The sequence below is a fragment of the Trichosurus vulpecula genome, chromosome 2 (genome assembly GCF_011100635.1).
Source record: "Trichosurus vulpecula isolate mTriVul1 chromosome 2, mTriVul1.pri, whole genome shotgun sequence".
Lineage (NCBI taxonomy): Eukaryota > Metazoa > Chordata > Mammalia > Diprotodontia > Phalangeridae > Trichosurus > Trichosurus vulpecula.
The window spans coordinates 210,199,920-210,225,836 of record NC_050574.1 but is presented as its reverse complement, the minus strand read 5'-3'; the positions used below and the strand labels follow the sequence as shown (position 1 = coordinate 210,225,836).

The 25,917-nt window shown below is 38.6% G+C and overlaps 1 protein-coding gene across 1 annotated transcript in view; it reads right to left on the bottom strand.

Annotated features, from left to right (window-relative positions):
* The window catches only part of TANC1 (tetratricopeptide repeat, ankyrin repeat and coiled-coil containing 1), a 271,214-nt gene that overhangs the window by 108,416 nt on the left and 136,881 nt on the right, over positions 1-25,917 (bottom strand). The window contains exons 4-5 of the mRNA XM_036743222.1: positions 12,530-12,634; positions 571-701 (exon numbers count right to left, since the gene is read on the bottom strand). Of these exons, the coding sequence (XP_036599117.1) occupies positions 571-701; positions 12,530-12,634 (236 nt within the window). The remainder of the gene's footprint in view (positions 1-570; positions 702-12,529; positions 12,635-25,917) is intronic.

Sequence of the window (25,917 nt, the reverse complement as noted above, 5' to 3'; positions counted from 1 at the left end):
GGGGTACAGGATCAAGGTAAGGGGAGATCAGTGGCTACTCCATGATCTCAATCAACACATGACATCTTTGCAGAGGGTGAGCCGGTGCATCAAACTCATTTCTATTCACGAGCACACATCATGAAACAAACTGTGTGCACCGCATTTCTGGGGAGGTAGGAGTACTATCTCGTTAGAGAAGCCATTTGATCTAATCATATGTTGTCTCTGCTCCATCTCACATAAATCACCCCATCTATCCTTGAAAAAAAAACTCATAGATATTTTTAAAAAAAGTATAGAAGGGACAGCAACAAGGCCGAGAGATCAAAAAGAACATAGGCTAAAGCTGAGAGCATCAGGGACATTAAGCCTTAAATATCTAATGATGGCAGGCAGAAGGTTAAATCATAAATTAATTCTTAGATTCTGCCACTATCCACCTTGTTGAAATACATTTCAATACATAAAAACACCGAATTAATTGTCTACACACACGATCCCCACAGGAAGACAAGGAGAGCAGGGGTTATTGCTTCATTCATCCTCTGGATAAGCACAAAGAGCATTCTCTTCCATGGGAATCATTACCATGGCTTCATTTTTTTCTTCAAGGGCTATGTGTGCGGTGCTCGGGATCCCTTCTCCCAGCAAAAATCCCAGCCTCGTCAACAGCTCCTGAGCTGCAGGCGAACAGCTCGATTCATTGTCTGGCTTTGCTTCTGTAACAAAGAAAGGAAACGATGAGGCTGCCCCTCTGTCGAGGGAATCTGGGTACCACATCTGGATGCCATACAGGCATCAACAGCAGCAGGTCCTTGTGTCTTTGCGTGTCTTTACAAAAAAGACCGTAGTTTGATAATGCAGTCCTGTCCTTGAGGTAGCAATGCATTCTAATTAACAGGTAGCGACTCCAAATGCAGACTTTTACGTTAAATATCCAACCTGGAGAGGTACAATTTTCCCAAAGTAGTTTCTATTTTCAGAACCAAAGGAAATTGGTTATAAACCACTAAAAATCCAAAACTCTGCAGGTCATTCTAGTAGGAGTAAAATTGGAGCATATTTACTGAAGAAATATCAGATATAAGACACAGGAGTAGTCATTAAGGCATGAGGAAAGTCACGGTACTGAGGTAAAACTGCTATTCACAGCACAACTAAAGAAAGGATGTGGTCACTACATTAATATGAAAACACACTTGGCATTGCAAGATGTGGTACAAGAGGTAGGGTGCTAAGATCTGAGTTCAAATACTGCTTAACACAGGCTGTGTAACCCTGGGCAAGTCACTTGCTTCTTTCAACCTCAGTTTCCTCATCTATAAAACAGGGAAGAAAAACAGCACCTGCCTCATAGGGTAGTTCTAAAGGCCAGATGAGATAATATGTAAAATGTTTCATAAACCTTAAAACACCATATAAATTGTAGTTATTATTATTGTGGTGGTGGTGGCTACAGGTGTTTGTACTATAAAATAACAGTTACCAGAAAAAAAATGACCTTGAGATTAAGGATTCTTTCTGAGTAACAGGGAAATCTATCCTTTAAAAAAAAATAAGCAACAAGGAGAAAGAACTTTTCATGCCAGAAGTACCAGTTATATGTAAAGGCACAAAACAATTATAATTTTACTTAGAAATAAAAATTTTCATCTTAATATCTCTATCTTCTTTGCCTTGTGGATAAAAAATGCACTACATCAATCGATACGCCTTAGCCCTTCAAAGAATTAAATTCTGGTCCTAGTTTTAATGAGTAAGATAAAAAATCATAGTGGAATTTGCTGAGTAGTACAAAATAATGATTATGAGAGGTTGCGAGGATATGCTCCAAAACCATCCTTTTTCCTCAAGTACTCCCTAAAGATTTGTCACTTTGTTTTTTTCCTCAAAGTGAATTTTAGCTACGGGATTTCATTTAAACATCAGACATGTAAATTATCCTCATATCCAAAATCCTAACATAAATATGGCTAACCTCGCTGAAATGACATTCACCCCGTAACACCTCTTGCGCACACTAAATCAACATCTTCCAGGGAATGAGATATTGTATTAGATAAAATAACATTTACTAAAAAATAAAAGAGTAAGCAACATGCAAATACTGAACAGGTCATCCATTTCAATTTCTGTTATTCCCACTCCTCCTGCCCCCCTCCACCTACATAACCCACTCTTTTGTAGCCCATGAATCTAAATGACTACAACTGTTGGGTAGGGGGCAGACCTTGCAGGAGTGGGGAACCTGCAGCCTGAAGGCCACATGTGGCTCTCTAAGTCCTCAAGTGCAGCCCTCTGACTAAATCCACACTTCACAGAATAAATCTCCTTAATAAAAGGATTTGTTCTGTAAAACTTGGATTCAGTCAAAGGCCACACCCAAGGACTGAGAAAGCCACATGTGGCCTGGAGGCCGCAGGTTCCCCACCCCTTGTGGTAGAGAGTTGAGGACACAATGAAAAACAGAAAACAAAATAGTCACTGAGAAACCAGAAGCTATAATCCTCTAAATAATAATTCTCATTTATACAGTGCTTGAAGGTTTGCCAAAGGACTCTCCTCACACCGATCTTGTGAAGGTAGCAAAAGTGTTCTTCTCTTCCATCTCACAGGTGAAGAAATGGTAAAAGCTTTGAGAGGCTTGGTGACTTGCCCATGGTCACGCAGCAATGAAATGTCAGGAGAAATTCAAACACAGGTCTCTCAACTCCAAGTTCAATGTATCATGCTGCCTCTCTCTTCATTGAGTCCAGGACCAACAAATGTGGGCCATGCAACAGAGTACAATTAGCTAACCTCAGAAATGGTGGCCTGGCCAAGTATAAAGAATTAACTTGTAAGATGGTCTCTAGCCCCAGGGATGTGTATGCCCAGCCTTAGCCTTTTGGTATTTAACAGTTTTTATCCAAAACTTGCACAAAAGAAGAGATAGCATGATTATAAAATTGACAGATGACACAAAACTAATACAGCTGATGTCAAAAATCAGCTGTTCCTACTGCCCTGCTCTCCAAACATCTCAACAGGCTAAAACACTGGACTAAATCTAATAAAGCTAAATTTAATAAGAATAAATGTGAAATCTTTCAATTAGGTTCAAAAACTGAACTTCACCAAATAGAAGAGGTATGGCTGAAGATAAGTTTGTATGAAAAAGATCTGAGGGTTTAGTGTGCTGTACGCTCAGAGTGTGATATGGAAGTGCTGCATTCGAAAGTCCATCTGTTTTCCAGGCCATTCACTCGTTGATAAGCATTGAGTACATGTGTGCCATGCACTGGATTAGGAATACAAAGACAAAAATGAAAGGCATTGCCCTAGAGGAGTTTATATTCCATTTGGAGAAAACAATAAGTACCCAAACAACTAAATGGTAAATTTTAAGTGTGTGTCAATGAAAATGCCCATAGTTGGGAAATGGAAGGTTCCGTACAGGGCATAGCAAGCAGGCCAGCATCACTGAATCACAGAGTACACGGAAGCAGGGGGGGGGGGGTGCAGTAAGGTATAAAAAGACTGAAAAGAAAGGAAAGGGCCAGGTGATGAATGGCTTTGAATGACAGAAAATTTTGTATCTCATGCTCTCTGATAGGGAGCCACTGGTGTTTATTAAAGAGGGTGTCAGACACGTTTTAGGAAAATGAATTTGGCAGGTGGGTAGAGAACAGATTAGAGTGGAGAAAGCATCCAGGCAGAGAGACCCACCAGCGGGCTATTGCAATAGTCCAGGTGTGAAGTGATGAGTGCCTGCCCCAAGGTGGGGAAGAATCAGAGGAGAGAAGGGGACACACGGGAGGAATATTAGGAAGGTAAAATTGACACCTTGGAAACAGATTGGATATAGGTTTGAAAGAGAGCAAGGTATCAAGAATGACACCTAAGTTATGAGCACTACAGACTGAGAGAATGAAGGTACTCTCAACAGTAGTTTAGGGAAAGATCAGTTCGGTTCTGGACATGGGGATTTTACAATGTCTATTGTATATCCCATTTAAGGTGCAAACAGATAACTAGAGATGAGGAGAAAGATAAGGGCTGGACAAGTAGACTGGAGAGTCGTCTGCCTGAAGATGTTCACTGGAACCAGGGAAACCGATAAAATCACCAAGTAAAATAATATAGAGGGAGAACAGAACCTTGGGGGATGCCCACTGTTATTGGGCAAGGTCTGGATAAAGAGCCAGCAAAGAAGACAGAGAAGGAGAGGCAGATAAGGAGGAGGAGGAGAACCAGGAGAGAGCAGTTTCATGAATGTGACTGACAGTGTCAAATGCAGAGAGGTCAAGGTGAATGAGGATTGAGAAAAGGTCATTAGGTTTGGCAATTAAAGAGATCATTGGTAACCTTGGAGAGAGCAATTTTGGTTGAATGAGTTAGAAAGCCAAACTGCAAAGATTTAAGAGAATGATAGGAAAGGAAGTAGAACCTATTGTAGATGGTGAGGCACAGGACAACAGCTAGTGGGGATGGACAGATCAAGATTGGGTTTTTGATAATGGTGGTGATCCGGGCATATCTGTAGGCAGTAGGAAATGAGCCAGTAGATGGGGAGCAACTGAGTATCAGTGTGCAACTAGGGATAACAGAAAGGCCGATCTGTTGGAGAAAACAAAATGGAATGGGATCATTTGTATACGTAGAGGGGTGTGCCTTGACAAGGAAAAAGGCCACTAATCTATACATATCTGAATGTGTGTGAAGGAAGGAGAGAACCACGCCAAATCAGCGTCAGCCCAGGCACACCTAAGAGAAAACAGGATCAGTACCACCTCCTCCTTCTACCTACCCACTTTCCCAAGCCATCACCCCAAGCCCTAACACAGTTAAGAGGGACATCCACTTTATCAATCTGAAATAATAGGCCAAGACCAATATGCACTTCCAAGCTATAGTAGAAAAGAATGTGTGTGGTGGGGCTTGGAAGTAAGAGGGTGAGAAGAGAGGGGTGAATAGTTTCACTGCTTCCCCTTTTCCTCGGCCTCTCCCCGTAAGACACATTCATCTGCTGCACTGTTATCTGGTCACACCCATGCATCAGAATTATCCATTTCTGGTACAACCTGAATTATACAGGAATTTTGCCAGATAATATTCTAGGTCAGCAACTGTTGGGAGAAAGTAGGGGAGGAGAGACAACAACGTTGGGGACTCTGGTATCACCAAATTTGCCTTGACAAACAATACTGCCATCTTGGCCACAAGTAGGGTTTTTTAAGAGCCCTCAAGTTCCGAACCATACATATAAAATATAGGACTCCAGGTCTCCACTGTTTCAACACATCTATATTTCTAGGGAAGCCTGCATGTATAGCTAAGGAGTTCAGCCAAGAGCAGAAACTAAGGGCAGGAGGTCCAAAACTCTTTGTAAATCAAAAGTCAAACCATCATCTAAACCCCTCCTTTTTTCCCAGAAAATATGGAAAACAAATGTCACACTAAATGTAAATGGGGAAAGTGAAAACAGGCACGTAATTTAACACTTCTAACTAAGGGTCTGCCCAACAGCACAAAAGTATCAGAAACCTACAGTTGTACTGGACTACAATGTCACCGATCTTTCAAAGTCTGTATCAATTTTCCCTCTCTCCTCTCAAATTAGGCCCCATCCATTCTCTTGCTACCTCAGCTCCGTTTCCCTTGGAAGGTCTCCCATCCTCTTTTTCTCCATCATCCTGTCCTTCTGTATTCCATATTCTAGGTCAACCTACTTATTCATTCAATGGGTCTCTAACTTACAGTCTCTTTTCTCTGACTCTGATTTTCCATATCAGTTTTAGGGATTCTTTGGTGAAGGGTAATAGCTGCTCAAAATTTTAAGAAAGGCAGGCTCACCAATTATGAATACTTGTAACAAAGTGAAAATGTTATGGTAATTTTTTCTTGTCCTGTTCTCCATACTGAGGATACCTGAAGAGCCAAAAAGCTGAAACTTAAGTTTTTATTATCCTAACAGAAAATTCTGGATTACTCTTTTTATATCTACAGCTAATACCAAAGCACTGTAGAACCTGTTTTACTACTTAATATCTGAGCCAGTTTGTTTCTTTTTTTTAAAGTCATGCCCCATTTATTTCACAGCAAACAAGAATTTGCATCAGCCACAAACAGAAAATACTAAACATCTTACCTAGCTGTGTAAACTTTGAAAGGTTTGCCTTTAGTAGTAACGCCAAAAGGTATGAGAAAAATAGGTCTCAAATTCTGTCCCCTTCTCCAATATTTCACAAAAAGTACAGGTAATAACAATGTTCCCAGCCAACAGCCATTAATGAACATTTCCCCCAATCTTATGTCCCATCACCACATGTTTACTGTTTGGAAGAGTTTTTTTAAAAAAATGTAATTCATTCATAGTTTTTCCTTTCTGAAATAGATAAAAGGTCATGTCTGAATTACAAACAATTAGATGGTAGAAACTGTAATAATGATGATTATAATAATAATTAACAACCTATACAGCTCTCTCATATTTATCCAGTCTTCTCAACATATGATTAAGATCTACTTACTCTTCAATCATTCCCTTCTAGTATTGGGAAAAAGGATTCTACACACACACACACACACACACACACAAAATATCTTTCTGCTTATTCTCTGGTCTCCATCCCTTTCCACCACTACTAGAACTCTGATCCCAAAAATATCCCCTCCCGGTCATCTTCAACCTCTCCCTTTCCATTGGTTCCTTCCCTTCCATCTTCAAATGTGCTCAGGCTTCCCCTAAAAAACAAACAAACAAACAAAAACTGAACCTTTTATCCTAGTAATTATCCAATCTTTCCTTCCTTCTACTACCAAACCCAACATGGTCTACAGCCACTGCTTTCACTTTCTATCTACCTCCTCCTACCTCCTTAAACACCCACAATCTGGCTTACAACCCTACCACTCTAACAAGAAGGAGCCCTTCGAAGTTTGTAAATGGCTCTCTTGCAAGATCTAATAATCTTATCTAGTTCTCATCCTCAATTAATAAATAAGCATTATTAAGTGTGTTCTATGTGCCAGAAGTACAAAAACAAAAGATCCCTGTTCTCAAGGAGTTTACATTCTACCAGGGAGATATACAGGGCATGCCAAAGTCTTAGGTAAGCTTTACTAACTTTAATAAGCTGCCCTAAGATTTTTTGAGATACCTTGTGTATTAACGATAGAGACAGGCGCTAGACCTGTGATTTCAATGGTATATGAGAACTCTTGGGAAACTCCCTCTACCAGTGCAAGTCAACACTCTCATAACAGTCCTGGAGAGTTGCCTGGGGCACTGAAAGGGTGACTGACTAGCCCAGAGGTCACATGGCCAGTATGTGTCAGAAACTGGACCTGAAAACAGCTCTCTATCCACAAAGTCACACTGTCTCTTATACAGACATGATAAATACAAGCTTCTTGTTGAGGAAGGGCAGAATGTATTTGGGAAGATTGGGAAAGGTTTTATGTAGAAGACAGTGCTTAAGTTCCTTCTTGAAGTTAGAGATTTTCTGAAGAATGAAGAAGGGGTAAATTGCAGGCAGGAGGTAGGGCCAGGGAAAAGGCATGGAGAGACAGGAAATAGGATGTTGTAGGGGAAGATAGCAAGAAAGCCAATTTGATGGACCACAGAATGTGGAAAGGGAGTAATATCTGAGGAAGGGGGACAGAGGTCAGGGATACCCTAACCCAATGAATGGGTCCACAAATTTCTTTCTATAAAATATCCTTTGGGGACTCATGATGAAAAATGCTATCCTCATACAGAGATAGAACTAATGAACTTTCAGTGGAGATTGAAGCATATTTTTTTTCACTCTGCTTTTCTTGCTTTTATTTGGGGGAGGGTGGGGTTGGGAAATATGGATAATATAGAAATATGTTTTGCATGACTTCACATTTGTAACTGATATACTGTTTGCTTTCTCAATGAGTGGGGGAAGGGCCGGAGGAAAGAATTTGGAACTCGAAATTTTTAAAAATAAATGTTCAAATAAAGTATATTTTTAAAACATAAAATAAAATGTCCTTTGGATCAGCCCAATTCCACTACCACCACATAAGCCTAGGCCATATATACATCTAGCCTGAACCCTACAATGCTCCATGAGGTGATTTCCTTACCAAGAATCCAGCCCACACTCCACCATAATCCCTTCAAACTAACCTGTTTTTCATATATATTTAAAGTCAGTTACTTAGGGATTTCCTACTTCAACTATACAGCAATCATCACATTTTTAATAGGCAAAGACCAAGTTTAACACTTTATTAGATGGGTTATGAATTTTTTCCCCTAATTCTTCACACGAACACTTTTTTCACCTGCTGCATGACTCTATAGGGTCAAAGATTTAGAACTAAAAGGGACCTCAGACCTCATTTTTACAAGAGGAGACTGAGGCCCTAAATGCGCTTGCCCACATAGGTCATAAGCATCAAAGACAAGATTTGAACACAGAGTCTCTGTCTCCAGGGTCAGTGGTCTTCCCAAGGGCTCGTGTTTTCATCTTCTTAACATTTTCCATATCATTATTAAAGAATATTGAGTACTGGAGTACTTAATATTAATTAGTACTAAATATTAAGTGCTTATAGATTCTAAGCACTTAAAATCTTTTGTTGTTTATGACTGACTCTGTGACCCTATTTGGGGTTTCCTTGGCACAGATACTGTAGTGGTTTGCCATTTCCTAATCCAGCTCATTTCACAGATAAAGAAACTGAGACAGAGTTAAGCGACTTACCCAGGGTCACTCAGTTAGTAAGTGTCTGGGGCAGCAACTGAACTCAGGTCTTCCTGACTCCAGGTCTGGTGCTCTATCCAACTGCACCAGCTAGCTGCCCTCCTTAATATATATATATGAACAAAAACAAATCACTGCTTCCTGGCATCTCAGTTTCTTCATCTGTCAAATGAAGAGGTTTGGCTAGACAATCTCTAAGGGGCCTTTTGGACTTATACCCTGACCCTAAAGGAAAATACATTTAAATGTTCCTAAACAAAAATTCAGGTGTGATGTGCTTTATTTTTTTAAGCAAATTATTTCACAATTTAAAACTAAGAATGAGTTTAAAATGAGAACCATGCTAAAAAAAGGTTTGAAGGCAACTGACTGGATTAAGATAAATCTAAAAGCTTGGGAATGACTTAATATTTCACAAGTCAATGTGATACTTCACAAGTAGTTGTTAAGAAGGCTAGGTTCCCTATACTTTGAACTTCATCTGTATTGAGCAAAGCAGTGTTTCTCAGAGATGTAGAAATGTATATCAAAACTGCCCCTTGTCAAAAGTAAAATACTAAATTTTAACCTAAGATGCAAAGTTGATTTTTAAAGGAGGTTACTCTGTAATTTTTGTTTCACCAAAGGAAAAAGGAAATGCAATTGTTAGCTGTAAAACCTTCTCTAAGGCCCAACCTGGTGCTACCTTCAAGGCTCTTAGAATATGAGTGGCATTTAGTAACTGCCTATCAAATAGAAAATGCTTTGTTGACTCAGGGACCTCTACTTGGGTTTAAATCTCAAATTGTTCTTTTTCTTCTTTTCGTACTAGATGCTTCTCCAGGCACAAGGACTTAGGTATAAAGACATTATTTTCATATATGGCAAAATTAATTAACCCCACTGAGGTTTCAAAAATTCTACAGGGATTACTAACCACATAGCCCATTACTAATTGTCATGTTCCATTCCTTTACGTAAATGCCTCCTCCTCGAGCCTTTGTACAGATAACTCTGATGAGGTTTCCCTTGGTCCCAAAGTGCATGACCTTATTCTCTAAAAGCTATGATGATTTCATAAGTTTTAAATTTGAAACTGTGCCCCTTCGACTAAACTTCTCCCTCCCTCCCTCCCCAGGGCTGGAGGGAGGAGAGAAACAGTTTACTCCTTTCGTCCTAAGTACGAAGACATTTTCTGATGCTTCCAGGATAGTCATGTCACGGCTCCAGTTAAACTGGAAATAGCTGATGTTAAATCAAAGGGCTCAGTTCTCAAGAGAAGAGAAAAGCACATGAGCACATTCTATGCTAGTCACAAACAACATTTCTGGCCTGCGGCCATCTATACACTTGAATTTAGTTCAGATTGGGCCTATATTCAACAAGATCCCCATGGAAGAATAGGGAATTCTGGGATTTTAAAGAGAGGAAGAGAACTCCAAAATAAGAAATTGTCACTTTCCCCACCCACAGAAAATACCATCCATACTGAATTTTATAAAGGCATAATTTTGTAGACTGAATAGATCCTTAGCAGGGTCCCTATCCAGGCAGGGATTAAGAAATGTTATCTGTATGAAAGCACATGGTGTCTAAGATAGCCAATCTGGCAGCAGCGTAGCCAATTGGACTCACTGATTAAACTGAGGAGGTTAATGACAGTAAAACTTTATCTAGAAAAGTTCCAACACTGAACTCAGGGATTTAAACATTGAAACCAGGCGTGTTTAATATTCACTTAAATTTTAAAAGTCGTACATTTTCTTCTCTCTTCATGTATATTTTAAGGATACATAGAAGGGGGGAGGGTGGAATATTCATACACACACACACACACACACACACAGTCCCAGATACTTATAATAAACAGACACAGCTGTGTCTCTACTGGATGTGACCTGGAGAAATGAGAAGAAAGGAAAACCCATTCTATCTTGGCAGGAAAGGGAGGAATGGGGAGAATCTGGCTCTCCTACCCCAAGGTATTTCAAATGCTGCTCCTCTCTCATCTCCTAAATCTACCTCCCCACCCCTACCATGCGGTCCTAGCACAGTTCCTACTTATTCCTTCCCAGATTCAACTCAAATATCCTCACTCCCTTTCCTGTGCCGTTCTTCATTCTTCCTTACTCCATCCCCAACCCCTGTTACGGCATCATTAGGGCACCCATACCAACCCTCTCCAATGAAAGCCTCTGCTATTGGCAGGAGATTCCCAACTTTGCTTGGGTAGTTGATGTGTCAAGGGGGATAAGTTGTATTCACATGTTCTCAAAAAGAATTTTTTATAAATAATTAAAGGAGGCTCAGATTCAATCTAGCTCAGTAGGTTGAATCTGGCCTAACAAGCCTCACAAATGGTGAGATTTCTTAAGACAACCCAATATGGCAAAACCTTTAATAAACTTTGTCTTTTTCCTTGGCAAAAACAACTAAATTAATAAATAACTGAAGAAGGCAGTACAGTGCAGTGGATAGAGCATTGGATTTAAAATAAGGAAGACCTGGTTCTAAGTGTACTTCAGAAGTTTACCAGCTAGCAAATCACTTTAACCTTTATGGGTCTGTTTCCTTAACTGAAAAATGGGGGGTTGGACTCTCGACCTTTAAGGTCCTTTCCAGCTCTAAATCTAAGAATGAAGTTAGGTTTTAATCTATAATACTATATTCCAGTAGACTAAACCAGGGGTGGGGAACCTGGGGCCTCAAGGCCACATGTGGCCCTCCAGGTCCTCAAGTGTGGCCCTTTGACTGAATCCAAACTCACAGAACAAATCCTTTTATTATTCCCTATGAAAACCATGCAGTCCAGCAAAGTTTGGTCACTAAACTATGGATTTAATCATCATCATTGTTATTCTTAAAGATAATATGTATTCACATATACAATCATTATTAACATTTTTAAGATTTATAGTTTACAAAACCCTTTATATGCATTATTTTATTTGCTCCTTATAGTGACTCTGTTTGAGTAATTATAGATTTCCTCATTTTACAAATGGGGAAACTAGACAAAATGGACTAGCCTGTAAACTTAATCACCATTTATTACATTGTTACTGTGGAAAAATGTGTTATAAGTGCCAAACCAATTTACAGATGAACTTTTTTTTAATAGTTCTTTTTATAATCTGAAGTTGGCCTATATAGGAATTAACAAGTGAATTCTTAGAATCACATCAAAAGAACAAAGAGAGCTATTAATAAATCTAGTATATGCAATGACTTCATTTAATGTCAGCTACACATACTTCCAGAAATTTACAGCCAGGGGAAAAAAGCACAAATAAAACAATTGTCAATGTATCATATTAAATCCAATTGGAGAGTTTCTCTCCCTTATTATTAAAATGTTAACGTGTTGGTTCTATTTAAAGAGTTTGAAAAGGTTTAAAAATATGAATTCACTTTACAGAGGAGACTGCCACTATGAAAGCCTGATCCCTTGCTATATAAAAGCTTTCTTTCTCCAAGTGAACTGATTGAACTTTCTAAAACAGGGAAGGAAGGATTGCAAAAAAAGAAAAAAAAAAGCATTCCTTTAGATGACAGTTACTTTTTTTTTTCCTTTTGGGACAAATCAAAAGAGGGGTGGGGTGGGAGGATAACTAGAGCTTGAACATACTCAATCACCACACGCCCAGTCAACCTTTCCAGCAACAGGTAGGATTTTGAGAGTGTACACAGATAACCAGGTTCCCTATAACTACTTCAGGAAAAACCATGCAATCCAGCAAAATATTCCTTTAAAAGATGCTGGAATTACCTTACTAGTTCTTTCTGAAATGGAGATTATTGTTGTGTGTTCTTAAAAAAAAAAGTCACTGAAAACACATTCTTACCATTCTGACTGGACTCTGTTGACTCTGACACTTTTCTTAGTGGTATTATAACTGCGTCTCCTGGCACTCTGGGACTCTCCACGTACTTGGGCTTCCTGATTGGACCTGCAGTAGGAAAGATCCAAGGGGGTCTAAATTTTTTCCAGATGCAAAGAAAGCTTCAGAATGTACAGTATGTGTCCTCACCAAGCTCCAAATAAGTCTAAAGGAAATGCTACTCCTCCCCCTGCCCCCACCCCCACCAGACACATGCACCCACCCACACCCCATGCCAAACCACTTCAGTTAGAATCGGGGAATGTCCAGTCAGGGCTGCCAGAGAAGAAACCACATTAGTTCAGTTTGGGAATGTAAACTCTGGTGGTAAACAAAAGCTGCCAATTTTCTGTGTGACATTCTTAAAGCTGCCTTCAGTGCATGTAAAGTGGGTGATTCTGACATGTTCAAACCTGGACAACTTGTAGTTAGGGCTTCTCTTTATTCAGAGCTTTCCCCCCTGAATGAAGATAATTTGGCTGCCTGGTATCTATGAAGCAGGAGATGGAGAGTGCAAGCAGACGGCTTGTAACATTAACACACTGCAAATACTTCAGCACAGCAGCCCCGTTTTATCGCTGGGCATTTTATCCTGCTAGTGACCCAAAGCCTAATTGGGAGGGGTAGGAGAAAAGTGATCTTCTTGGAATTTAACTGCATTTGCCCTAAAAAAGAAACAGTCACTTTCCCTCCTTCTGATTTGGTGTTGACAAAACAAGGGACGTTTCACTGTCCTTACTCCACTCTGTTTTCTTTTTATTAAAAAAAAAAAAAAACTTGATTAAAGACCTAATATTCTGACTGTCCCTTCCAAGTTACAGTTATTATCCATAGCTTTAAAAAATTGTGGCAATAAGAAATCCAGAAAGTATTCAACTACCGAAGTACAGCAAAAAGAAACATCCTAAATGAACAAAAAGAACAACACAGTGTAATATAGAAAGCAATGGACTCTGACTTAAGGAACATGGGGGCAACTAACTACCTATTTGGCCTTAAGTTATTTCAAATTCTCTGAGCCTCAGCTGATTCATCAGTACAATGAATGGGTGATCTAGGAGGTCTCATCTAACAAAAACATTCTATTAGACTGAGAATTTTGAAACTCCCTAAAAAGTGGTTAACAGTGAGTGATACTGCCATCTAAAGGCTTATTACAAAAAATGCCTTTCTATATTTATATTATAAATTTATTAATCCATGTATTTAGCTATATTGCTATTTTTAAATGGGCCAATAGTAAAGAAAATAATTCTCTCAGAATTTTACTAATATTTTTTAAAAGTTGCCACATCCAAGAAATTAAGCCTGTTTTTAACAAGGACAAAAAATTGGAGGATCCCAGATCCAATTTGTTTTTTTGTTCAGTTTTTTTTTTGTTCTGTTTTTGTAAATAAGGTACTGGAGTGCAGTGGGGGGTAGTCGCGTATTTCAGTAGGGCAAGGAAGAAGATATTAACACTAGTCTTAAGGAAGTATAACTACGCCAAGTAGGAACAAACAACTATACTTTTTGGCCTCTATCACCATTGCCTGTGGGGAAACTCCTCTTTGCCAACCTCATTCACTCAAAGAAGGGGAAAACAATTCTCCTAGGAGATCCATGGCCTTTAGATATCTCCCTGCATCCTCATTTAGATAACTATCAAAGAAGGACAATTTTCTACCTAATCCAAATGTAAGTGTCATAGAGTCACAGGAACCCAGTTTAAAAGTTTTCTAATATTGAACTCTTTCCAAAAAGGTAGTATCTATACTTAAAATACAACAGTTATGGGCAGAAAACTGCTACTGTTCCTGAATTCATTTCAATCCACCTCTTTCTGCCCCTCTCTAGTGAGAGTGAGACGGAGACAGGGGTTTTTAAAAAGCACCCATGCCAGCCTGGCAATGTAGAAAGCTTAGAAAAACCAGTCTTTGCTCTTTTTTTAAAGGACCTTTTATCATATAAAACTTTCCAGATGCCAACTTTTTCATTACCTAAAAATGTAGCACATCTGGGTCCAAAATGGTGTCAGAAGGCTGGACAGGACAAAGAAAGCTTCCCACCCAGTTTTCTGCTACTCATTGGCACCTGAACTACCCCAAGGGTAGGAATGTGCAAATGCAGACTAATATTAGTAAGCAAGTATAAATATCTTCTACTCAAATTGGTCCTTTTATTTAAGCCAAATCTCACACACAGCTGCGCCTAAAATACTGTAAAATGGAATCAATTTATAAAAATCTCAGGGATTTTGTTCTATTTTCCTCTCTCTACCTTTCTTTAAATATCTGAACAGATTCTAAAGTTAGCCAATTGGAATAGTATTTTAACGAACTGTAAAGAAAGTTACGCTACCAAACATATTTTTAAAATATCCTAAGATCCACAGTTCTCACAAGAATTGCAAACCAGTAGCCACCATGTGAAAGAATACTATAAAACATTAATAAGAGAAATGCAAATTTAAAACAACCTTGAGATTCTAACCCACACTTTGACAATTGGCAAAGATGACAAAAGATAGGAGTAGTCAATGTTGGAGGAGTTGTGGGAAGTTAGGGACACCGATACATTGTGGATGGAGCTGTAAACAGCACAAACATTTTGGAAAGCAATTTGGAATCATGCAAGGAAAGTAACAAATATGACCATGCCTTTTGACCCAAAGGTCACCCAAGAAAAGCTACTGATAAAGAGAAAGTACCCATATGCACCAAAGTATTTATAGCAGCACTTTTTATGGTAACAAAGACTTCAAAGTGAGGTATATGACAACTGACTGAAGAATGACTAAACAACAAACTATGGTACGTGAGTGTAATAGAACACTTACTGTGTTGTAAGGAATGACAAATGTGAAGAATACTGAGAATCATGGAAAGATCTACATGAACTGATGCTAAATGAAGTAAGCAAAATCAAGAAAACAATATACATGTAGACTACAATAATATAAATGGAAAAAACCACAAAACAATCAAAAGTGAATGTTGCAACATTACAAAGAAAAAACATTACCCCCAAAGAAAGAGTAAGAGAAGACACTCTTAGCTCCTTTTAAAAGGCAGGTCAATGGCTATGAAATATTACAAGCGTTTTCAAAGCATTGATTGCCTTGCTGAATTTTTTATCTCTTACTCCTCTTTCTTTTTTCCTTTAAAAAATATTACTTGTTAGAAGGGAAGGGGATAAAAGGGGGTGATATAAGAGGGCAGATTGGGGGAAGGGGTACTTAGAATTCATGCTATCTTGGGGTGAAGGAAGGGGAGAGGTGGGGAGAAAATTTGGAACTCAAAATCTTGAAGTGAATCTTGAAAACTAAAAATAAATAAATTAAAAATATTATTTGTTATATGAGATGGCTCTCTGGCAATGAGGAAACGTAGAAGAAACTCTAGTGATGTAAAAAAAAAAGATATCAATAAAAATTTATTTTGAACAATCACTTTGGGTCCCTATCTCATTCAGTGGGACCACTGGGGCAAACTTATGAGAGTACATGGACAAGAATCACCTACAACCGGCAAGCATAGATGGGGAGTCTGGGATCAGCACCAATGGAAGGCTGGACTTAACCATATCAATGAGTCAGATTCATTCATTGGCATATCTACCTGGGTAGAGGATATTGTTTTCTTTTTATTATGTGTTTAGTTAAATATTCTTGCCTGATTTGACCTAAAAAGGGCTACAGGCTCCCCACCCCTGACCTAACAAGTACTAGCTGGGTAATCTAGCACTTCTGTTAACTTCTCTAAGCCCATTTCCATCTTAGAAAAAAAAAATGGAGCTAAATACACTTGTGCTACCAGCCTCGCAGAGTTGTGAATAAACTGCTTTGTAAACTGCAAAGCACAATAAATAAATGTGATCTATTTTTTTCCTCTAGCACATAGCCCAGTACATTGCTCTTTATAGATGTTTAATAAATGTTCACTGAATTAGACGACTGAAACATTTCATATTCATAGGCTCTACTGCTAGAAAGAGCCTTTGTAGTCACCTGAGCTCCTCATTTTACAAAGCCAGGATTAGAGCAGAGGATTACTGGCTCCATTCAGAGCTCTTGACATTATATCATGCTCCCTATATGTTCTTAAAAAGAGGTGTCAAACACACAGCACCTACAACACTCCCAAGCGCACCCAAACCAGAATGTAATTGGGAAAGATTTTTTAATAAATAGATTTTAAAATAAAAACATAATATTAATATATGATTTTCTAAGTCAATATGTGGTCTGCAGGATCATTATGAAATGTTTAGTGCCCCCTCCCATTTCTTCTAGATTTTTACACTATCGATTTTAAAGATGGTAAATGATATAATCAAACCACTAAAATTTAACTTTTGGCAAGTCACTTGATTTCTCTGTGCCTCAGTTTCCAAATCTAAAAATGAGGGAGCTGAACTAGTGAGCTAAATAACCTTAAAGGAACTTTCAAGTCCAAAATCTACAAGCCTATGTTATCTATCTGAACAGAGCTTTAAAAAATAATTGCTAAGTCACTGCCAGGATGTATATATCTGGCTTTGGCTAATAAAACATATCTTTACTTTTAAAACAGAGAGGAAGTGGTAGGTACAGAAATATTTTATTACCACCCCTAGGCTCTCTCTTGGAAAGTTCCCTCATAGAGAACACTCCCTGGGACGGCTAGGAGTTTCCTGTTGTACCACCTTTCATTCAAGTTGAACTGAGCAAGACTCTTACTATACACTTAACCTACAAGCTATTCTTTCTCAACACTGCTCTCCAAATGTATGAAAACTTAGCCTGTGTGTGTCTGTCTGTATCTCTCTTACATCATTGTTTCAATGACTAGTCCACCTCCTACCCCACTTATAAAACCACCCCTGGTAACTAATGAGTACAGTCAAGCAAAACAATTCAACAAACAGATCACATCAACTCCTTGAGGTCAGTGACGGTCATTCCTGCTTGACCAGAGCTTAGCAGAGTTATCTGGCACATAGTAGTACTTGATCAATGCTTTTTCATTCATTCACACATGAGACTGTATGCCTCATTCTGCACCAAGGTTGACCACCTCTCTACAGAGCAACAGATCCCAGCCATTCTTCCTGCTGTCCCACAGGGAAGAAATGAGAATTCCTATGGGGACAATCAGCTATTGCATTTAGAAATTTGGGGAGGTAGGTGGCAAAGTAGATAGAGCACCAGACATGAAGTCAGGAAGACCCAAGTTCAAAACTGGCCTCAGATACTTACTAGCTGTGTGACCCTGGGCAAATCACTTAACTCTGCTTGCTTGCCTCAGTTTCCTCATCTGCAAAATGAGCTGGAGAAGGAAATGTCAAACCACTCTAGTATCTTTGCCAAGAAAACCCCAAATGGGGTCACAAAGAACCAGAAACAATAAGAAAAACAACAAAACTCAGAAATCTATGCCAGATTACTTCAAATGTGCACATTTTCTCCCTACCCCCGTCTCTAATATCGGTCACCTACAAGTGAAATAAAGCACATTTCTGCATATATAGTAACAATATATAAAATCTAGTAAGTAAATTTAGTAAGAATATAATAGTAAATAGAAATAAATAGAAGAATAAAAGGTTTGAAAGGAATCTCAGAAATCAGCTAGTCCAACTCCTACCCCAAATTAATAAGAATCTGAGTCCCCATGCAAAGTATATAAGGTATGGCCAATAGACATATTGAATTCATTTATTCATTTGTTTTTAAAAGGCTGGTAGGGTCTCTCCCTACCTTGGTCAGACTGGAAATGCAGGGGCTTACTCACAGCTCAATCCAACCACAAATCAGCACGTTAACAGGTCAGCTCCATTTCCATTTGGGCCCGTCTGCCCCTCTTCAAGCAGCCTGTTAGGAGGTGGGGCTGGCTCACAATAGTGATGGCAAACTTGGTACCCTAATCAAATGCAGTTCAGAACTCCAGGGCTCAGGTACCCAGGATTAAGGGTGGGCAGCAACATGCATGCCTACCCTAGTTTCAGTAGCCATATTTTCGAGTGGATACAGTGATGAAGAATTTTAAATGTCACTTGGAAATACCAGACCAATGCTTCTCTCCTTCCCCGACCAGCACTCCCCCCATTCCTAGGGAACTGAAGCAAGGTTAATAAATACCCAGAGAAAGAGAAAAAGAGCAACTCCGAGGAAACCAAGCACAGTATTTAGTGCCTCATCTTTGTTTTTAATTTACCAGGCATCCCATCTACAAAAATAAATATCTTCCTCATACTTTAGTCTTTTCATGCAAAGTTGCTATACTTCAAACACTATAAAACAGTGTTGAAAATATAATTAATAAAAATCATATATTTTATTTGGTTCCCAGGATATCTGACTTTGCTTTCCTGAGCAGCCAGTTTCTTTCTTGTTTGTTTTTTAAAAGTTATTTTTTTTAAATCTTGAAAGTCAAATGAATATTTCAATATGTAAAGTAGAACAGGAAAAAAGGACTATGCATCAAACTATGAGTCTCTAATGGACAAGCAATTTCTATTTCTCAAGGTAAAACAGCTGATCCTACCAGACCATAAATGTGCACTCTTTCAATTTAGATTTGCAGCTCTAGTATGTTTAAATTTAAAGGAAAATATAGCAAAAGATAGATAGATAAGATAGGTAAGATAGCCAGATGGGTAGACAGATACATATGTAGATGGACAGACAGACAGATAGATAAGATAGGTAGATGGGTAGAGAGATACATTGGTAGATAGACAGACAGACAGACAGACAGACAAGATAGGTAGATAGGTAGACAGATACATAGGGAGATAGATACATAGATAACAAGACAGACAGAAAGGCAAACAGAGAGATGACAAATAGATATGACAGAAAAACTGATAGATTTGACAAATGGGAGATTGATAGATAAAAATAATGGTCAAAAATTTCATTAGGTGCAGAGAAGGCTGAAAAAAAACAGACATAAACACCAAAAGAGGTCAAATTAAAATCACCCCAAAGACCCAGCCATAAACTTCACCCAGGCAAGGGGCAGACTTGCAGATGAATAACACTTGCCTACTTCTTTAATTGTATATGGACCTTGAGGCTGTTTGCTGAGGAAATGTCAATCCTTTCATCATTACAGTTATATATAGTGATTTAAAAATCCATTTGCTGCCCCTAAGGCATTGAGTTCTCCTCAGGATTCAGCATCTCACTTTCATGTGAATATCCAAATACATTTTCTCCTGAAGTCTGTTTTACTGACCTTTCTGACACTTTAATCAACAAAAGCGCCTATTCTGTGGCTATCAAACCACCCAATAAGGAATATTTTCAACAACAGAGAAATAGAAAAGACACAAACCAGGTTTCATCTCCAGGGTGTGAAAAAGAAGGGCAGGGGTTAGTATTCATTTCTGAATATTTCAGTAAAAGGAAGGAAAAAGCAATATTTGGTATTTGGAAACACCTGAGGCTACTCATTGCCTTTAAAATAGATCTTACACAGTTGCTGTATCTGAAGTGTGTGAAAAGCAACACTTAGGCATTATCAGTCATTCATAGTTTTTCAGCATCTTGATCTTTCACAGAGAAGGTTCTTGTCTATTTCATTCCATTAAGGTTTCCATTTCACATAGGGCTGCTTGCTTCTTTATATTAGGACCAATTGTTAAGGACAAGGTGGAAAATAAAAGGGGTGTGGGGGTGTGGATGAAGGAAGCAGTAGTAAATGAGGGAATCTGATTTTGTCGTTTACCATGAAAATTATATTAAAGATGCATTTTCAAATGAGTGGATAGCCAAGAAATTGCAATGCAATGCTGGTTTGAAGGCATTAAAAGAGAAATCCAGAGAACTTCAAATATCTTTCTTTCTTTCCACCCTGTCCCCATTCTAAGACCCTCCTTCAATGCTCCCCACCCCCTTCAATTCTTCTCCACCGAATTCCCACCCCACCCATAGAAAGCATAGGCGCTGGGCCTTTGGTAAGAGGAAAGGTTAGTCTGAGTAAACAATAAGCAAAGAAGAGACTCTACTCAGGAAGAAGATAAGGTACCAAGGGAGAAAAGAGTCCCACTTTGTGTTTAAAGAATGGAAAAATAGGTCATTAGTTAGTGGAAATAAGTTTTCTAGCAAAACTCTCAAGTCACTTATCACATTTAAAAGCTACAGGTCTATAGAGAAAATGAGAGATGAATCCTCAAATTTGTACTGTGCACCTTGTGATGTATATGAAACTGTGGGAAATAAAAAATATTAATGAGGTCAAGTGCCTGCCCTTAGGCAGCCTGCAATCTAGAAAACTCTGAAGGGAGAAACTGACCCAGGAATGACTCTGCTACACAGTCCATAGATCTCATTTTGCAAGAACTACTAAAATGAAGGTCTAAGAGCACATATTGCCCAAGATAAATCTGCAGAAGATTTGCTTTAGTAATGTAGTTGTTGTTTATTACTCTACAACAAAGTAATTGGATTGTTGTGTATCAACATAATAAGATTTGATCTGTATTCCTACTCTCACCAAGCACCTACTTTTTCCCTTGATATGCTGAATAATAAATTCCCTTTATGTGTTTATTTTTTTAAAAAGCATTCAGAATAACAAATCCTTCCTTTGAAAGAAAATAATGTCTTGCAATGGATAAGTCCCATTTTTGATGTTCTGTAGGTACATTCAAACAACTATCAGGCTTATTTAAAACTCAAGGTTCTCCAACCTCAAAGTTTCTCAACTACTTCTGGAAAGGATTTTAGGGATCACTTAGTTCAAGCCCTTCGTTTTATAGTCAAAGAAACTGAGGTCCAGAAAGGTGAGAACTCCTAATTGGCCTCTACCCTCAAATCTCAAATCACTCCACATAGTGTTAAGTAATTTCTCATAAGGGCTGATAAGGCCCGGTGAATTTTTTAATCAATCCATGTGACCTCTCTAATCCATAAACACACCACAGACTTCCTAATGGTCTCTATAATAAAATACAAATCAACTGTTTAGCCTTTCAGTCCTTCATAATGGCCACAATCTGTCTCTGCAGCCTCTATACATATAGCTTCTCACACGCTGGTCCAATCCAACTGCTCTTCTCTCTATTCCTCATATACAACATACCATCTCCTGTCTCCGTGCCCATCCCCAGAGGCCTGAAATTCACTGACTCCCACCTGGCCCTTCTCTCTTCAAGATTCAGCTCATGTGTCATCTTCTTCATGAATCCTTCTTGATTCTCTCCACCAAATCAAAGTGTATTCCCTCCAAACTGCCTTGTTTTTAACTATTTTGCATATATTATATATACTTACTTTCTATTTATGCTGTATACACACACACTTGTGTCAATCTAACTGAATGTCAAATGTTTGCAAATAGGAATTGTTTCACTTTTTCATATTTGTATCTCTATCACCTCACACAGTGCCTAACATATAGAAGGGGCTTAATAAACACTTGGTGATTGACTTAAGAGACTTTCCCAAGATCATGCAGTAATAGATTTCCTAAGGGCTTTGCTCTTTACATATATTATCTGATTTGTTTCTCATAAAAACCGTGTGACAAAGTATCCAGGTAATATTATCTTCAGTTTACAGATGAGGAAGCTAAGGCTTGCCTGGGGTCACACTCAAATGCAAGATTCAAAATCTGTCTCTCCTAACTCAAAGTCCAGTGCTCCACACCATAGATGTCACACTTGCCACTGGAAAAACTTCTCATGTGTGGCCAGAATTAGTTTGAGTGTAATTGGGAAATCCTTAACAAAATAAATAAAATATAGCAGATAACATTAATTTTTAGTTTTCTAAGTCACTATGTGGGGGCGGCTAGATGGAGCAGGATGAAGTGCCTGGCCTGGAGTCAGGAAGACCTGAGTTCAAATCTGACCTCAGTTACTGTCACTTAATCCTGCTTGTTTGCCTCAGTTTCCTCATCTTAAAAATGAGCTAGAGAAGGAAACGGCAAACCACTGTAGTATCTTTTCTAAGAAAGCCCCAAACGGGGTCACAAAAAGTCAGACACAACTGAACAACAAAAAGTCAATATGCAACCAGCAGGGATCTGCTTTTATTTGAGTTTGATATCACCACTCTACATCACTCTTTTAATTAGTAGATGGTCAGACAGACTTGAACTGAGGGCCTCCTCCTACTACAAATCCGTTCCAGTCTCCCTATCAAGGTAACAGAAGCAATACACCACCCCTCCCCCCAAAAAGGGAGGAAACTCAAAATAGTTATATAGTGGAATTTCAATAGATTATCATTTCCTTAAAAGTTCTTTTCTCCTTTTCAAGGAATACCAAAAAGATCTATATCAACAGTACCACAGCAGGGACCCTAAGGACAAAGGCAGAAACATTCTAGTACTTAGTACGTTAAGAGGAATCTTGTTTGAAATTTAGAGACCTTTGATGCTCTGTCAGGCTTTCAAGGGCAACTTCAAAGAGAACATATTGCAATCCAGGAGGTCAGAGTTGCCAATCTAGGAGGTCAGAGCTATCATGGTCAGGTCCAAGATAAGAAGGGAGGAAAAAAAAAAGGTCACAGCTTCTAAATAGTGCAGAGATGTGAAGAGTTTAGCTGACCACTGACTACATAAGGGCTTCAAAAGGTACAAATGTCAATTATCTTGCTGCCTTGGCAAGAGGGCCAGGAGATGAAAGGAGATCAGACAGACAGACAGACAGATAGATGCAGAGAATGAGAGTCTGGTCAACAAAAGAGAGGAGAGTCTAAAGGAATGATTACCAAGCTTTTTTTTTTAAGTCTTCTATACAAATGCACTTCTGCACTGGGGCTACATGCAGAGAATTTCAAAAATTTCCTTTTTAAAGTAAATTAATTTTTAATAAAGAATTTCTCAATATCTTTTGAAATAGCAAAGCTACTCTGGAATTACTAAAAACTGGAGGTGGGGGATCCCTGCTACAAAAATGAAGCAGAGATCACCCAAGAGGTGATCCCTACCAACCAAACATTAAGAATTCATTCTTATTTATTTACAAAAGATGGATTTTTAAGCAAAGAATAATCTTGACGAGGAGGTCACAAGACTCGCCACCCTAAAGTTTGGATATTTGTATGCAACTTCCAATTAACTCCAGAAGTTAATAAATAGAAATTAAAGATTAACAGAAAATACATAATTAGTTTAGAACGAAAGCTTATGATTCTATACTCACAGGGTCATAGATTTAGAAATAGAAGAGACTTGTGAGACCATCTAGTTAGACTCTCTTACAGATGAGACAATTGAGTGGAAGTCCAGGTTACAGTTCTTGCTCGAGGTCACACAGTTGATAAATGTGAGGTGCTGGTTTTGAACCCAGGTACTCTAACATGTAGGCAGCTAGATGGTTCAGTGGATAGAGTGCTGGGCTGGAGTCAGGAAGACCTGAGTTCAAATCTGGCCTCAGACACTTAATAGCTGCGTGACCCTGGGCAAGTAATTTAACCTGTTTGCCTTAATCCAACGGAAAAGGAAATGGCAAACCACCCTAGTATCTTTGATGAAAACGTCATGAATAGCACTGGTGTGCCATGGTCTGCAGGGTCACAAAGAATCAGATATGACTGAATAACTAAATCTGACTCAGGAGCTGGTGGTCTTTCCACTGTACTCTGGCACATACCTCACAATGAAAAAACACTCAAAAAAATTTCTTCTTTATTCCTATGGTGAACAGCTGACACCCTGAAACTTGGAATTTGGTTTCCAGTATCAATAGACATTTATTAAAAGCCTACTGTATACAAGAAAAGTCAGCTAGATATAACCATGTTGAAGTTACCTAGGCTTACATGCCAGTAAAATACTTTCCTCAAGGCTAAGGTAGACACATATTCCTATGGAATATCACCTTGAAGACATTATGTTAAATGCTTATAGTAACAGATGTCAGTTAAGAACCCAAGGAATCACCAACAAAGTGATACTCTGGATAGCTCTACAACTTGGAAATGAGTGAATAATTGCTAACAGTACCACTACAGGAATTTTAAAATAAGTTTTTTTAAGGATTACTGTTGTTCCAATGGAGGCTGGAATTTTCTATGCAACTTAATAGAAATCTGGACCAGTCGCAATCCTTCCAATGTCACTATTATTCCACATTTATATGTTCAATGCACTGGGCATGCTACATAACAGAGTAAAGTTTTCCACATTAAATCTCCTAGATAGTCATGACTTTAATTCTCATTTACTTTTCCCGAGTTGCCAAAGAAACTAAAATCTTAAGTGTCTAGAAACCTTTGGGGTTAGCTCACTCTCCAAAGTTTTAAGATCCTACAATTAGGGTTGCAGTCTTCAAGACAGCATGTGTATATGCACACGTCTTTCTGATAGATTCAGTTGTTAGAACTGAAACAGACTGTCTGGCTGCTTCTTGGTCCAGAATTTTTTCATTTAATGACTCTCTGTAACACTAAACCCTTGCCTTGCAACTACAAAGCAGTTAACCCAGGTCAAGATCAAGGCAAAATTAAATCATCACACAAATCCCCAGCCTTCTCTCACTCTTCTCTCTCTCTCTCTTTTTTTAATTCTCAACTTAAACACTCCATGACCTGCTGTCTTATCCTGTGCCCTGGAACTCCAGGGCAGTTGTGATTTCTCCTTCCACCCCCACAATACTTTCTCACACATTGTGGTATATATTAATCAGATGCTCTGGCTTTTTTCCACAGCTGCCTACTTAGCCCCTCTTCCCATGAATGTAAAAACATTTTTGCGCACCTGGGAAAAGAAAGAGAGGAAGCTAATAAAGTAATAACTCCCCAACTTGCCTACAGCTTGTGAGAGATTTCAAAAGATAAAATAAATAGCTCACGTCTGTTCCAAGATGGCATTCAGGCATTGAGCAATTTTGAACAAACAGACCAAAGGCACATTCTAATTAAAAGATAGTTCAGAAGGTAACTTACCACCCTCTCCCCCACAAAAACCCTCTATTAATGGAATTTTTTTTTTAAATACTGTGTTACTTTGATTTATATGTGGTTCAGAATAATGGTAAAGTCACACCAATCAAAAAAGGAGTTTCTCTTTTCCCTGACAGCTTAAAGCAATTTAAAAAAAAAGAAATTATCTGAACAAGGACCGGGTGAAGTCATCAGTATATAAATTAGGAAGGGCCACAGGACTCAGGGAAATGTCTTCTTCTACACATTTTTGTTTATCTAGCTTTTACCACAAGGTGGAGCTCCCTCAATGCTAAATTTCAAACTAAGCCCAAAAGGCTACAATGCTGGAAACTTTTTTTAAAAAGTTTCTTCTCCATAAACCCAGATCATTCTCCAAGCAGGTGTCAACACTACACACTCAGTATAGCTATTCTAATAAAAAACACATTTTGATAAGAACAGTTTCAACAATCAGCAAGCCATCAAATGACACATGGGCTAAAAACACAGA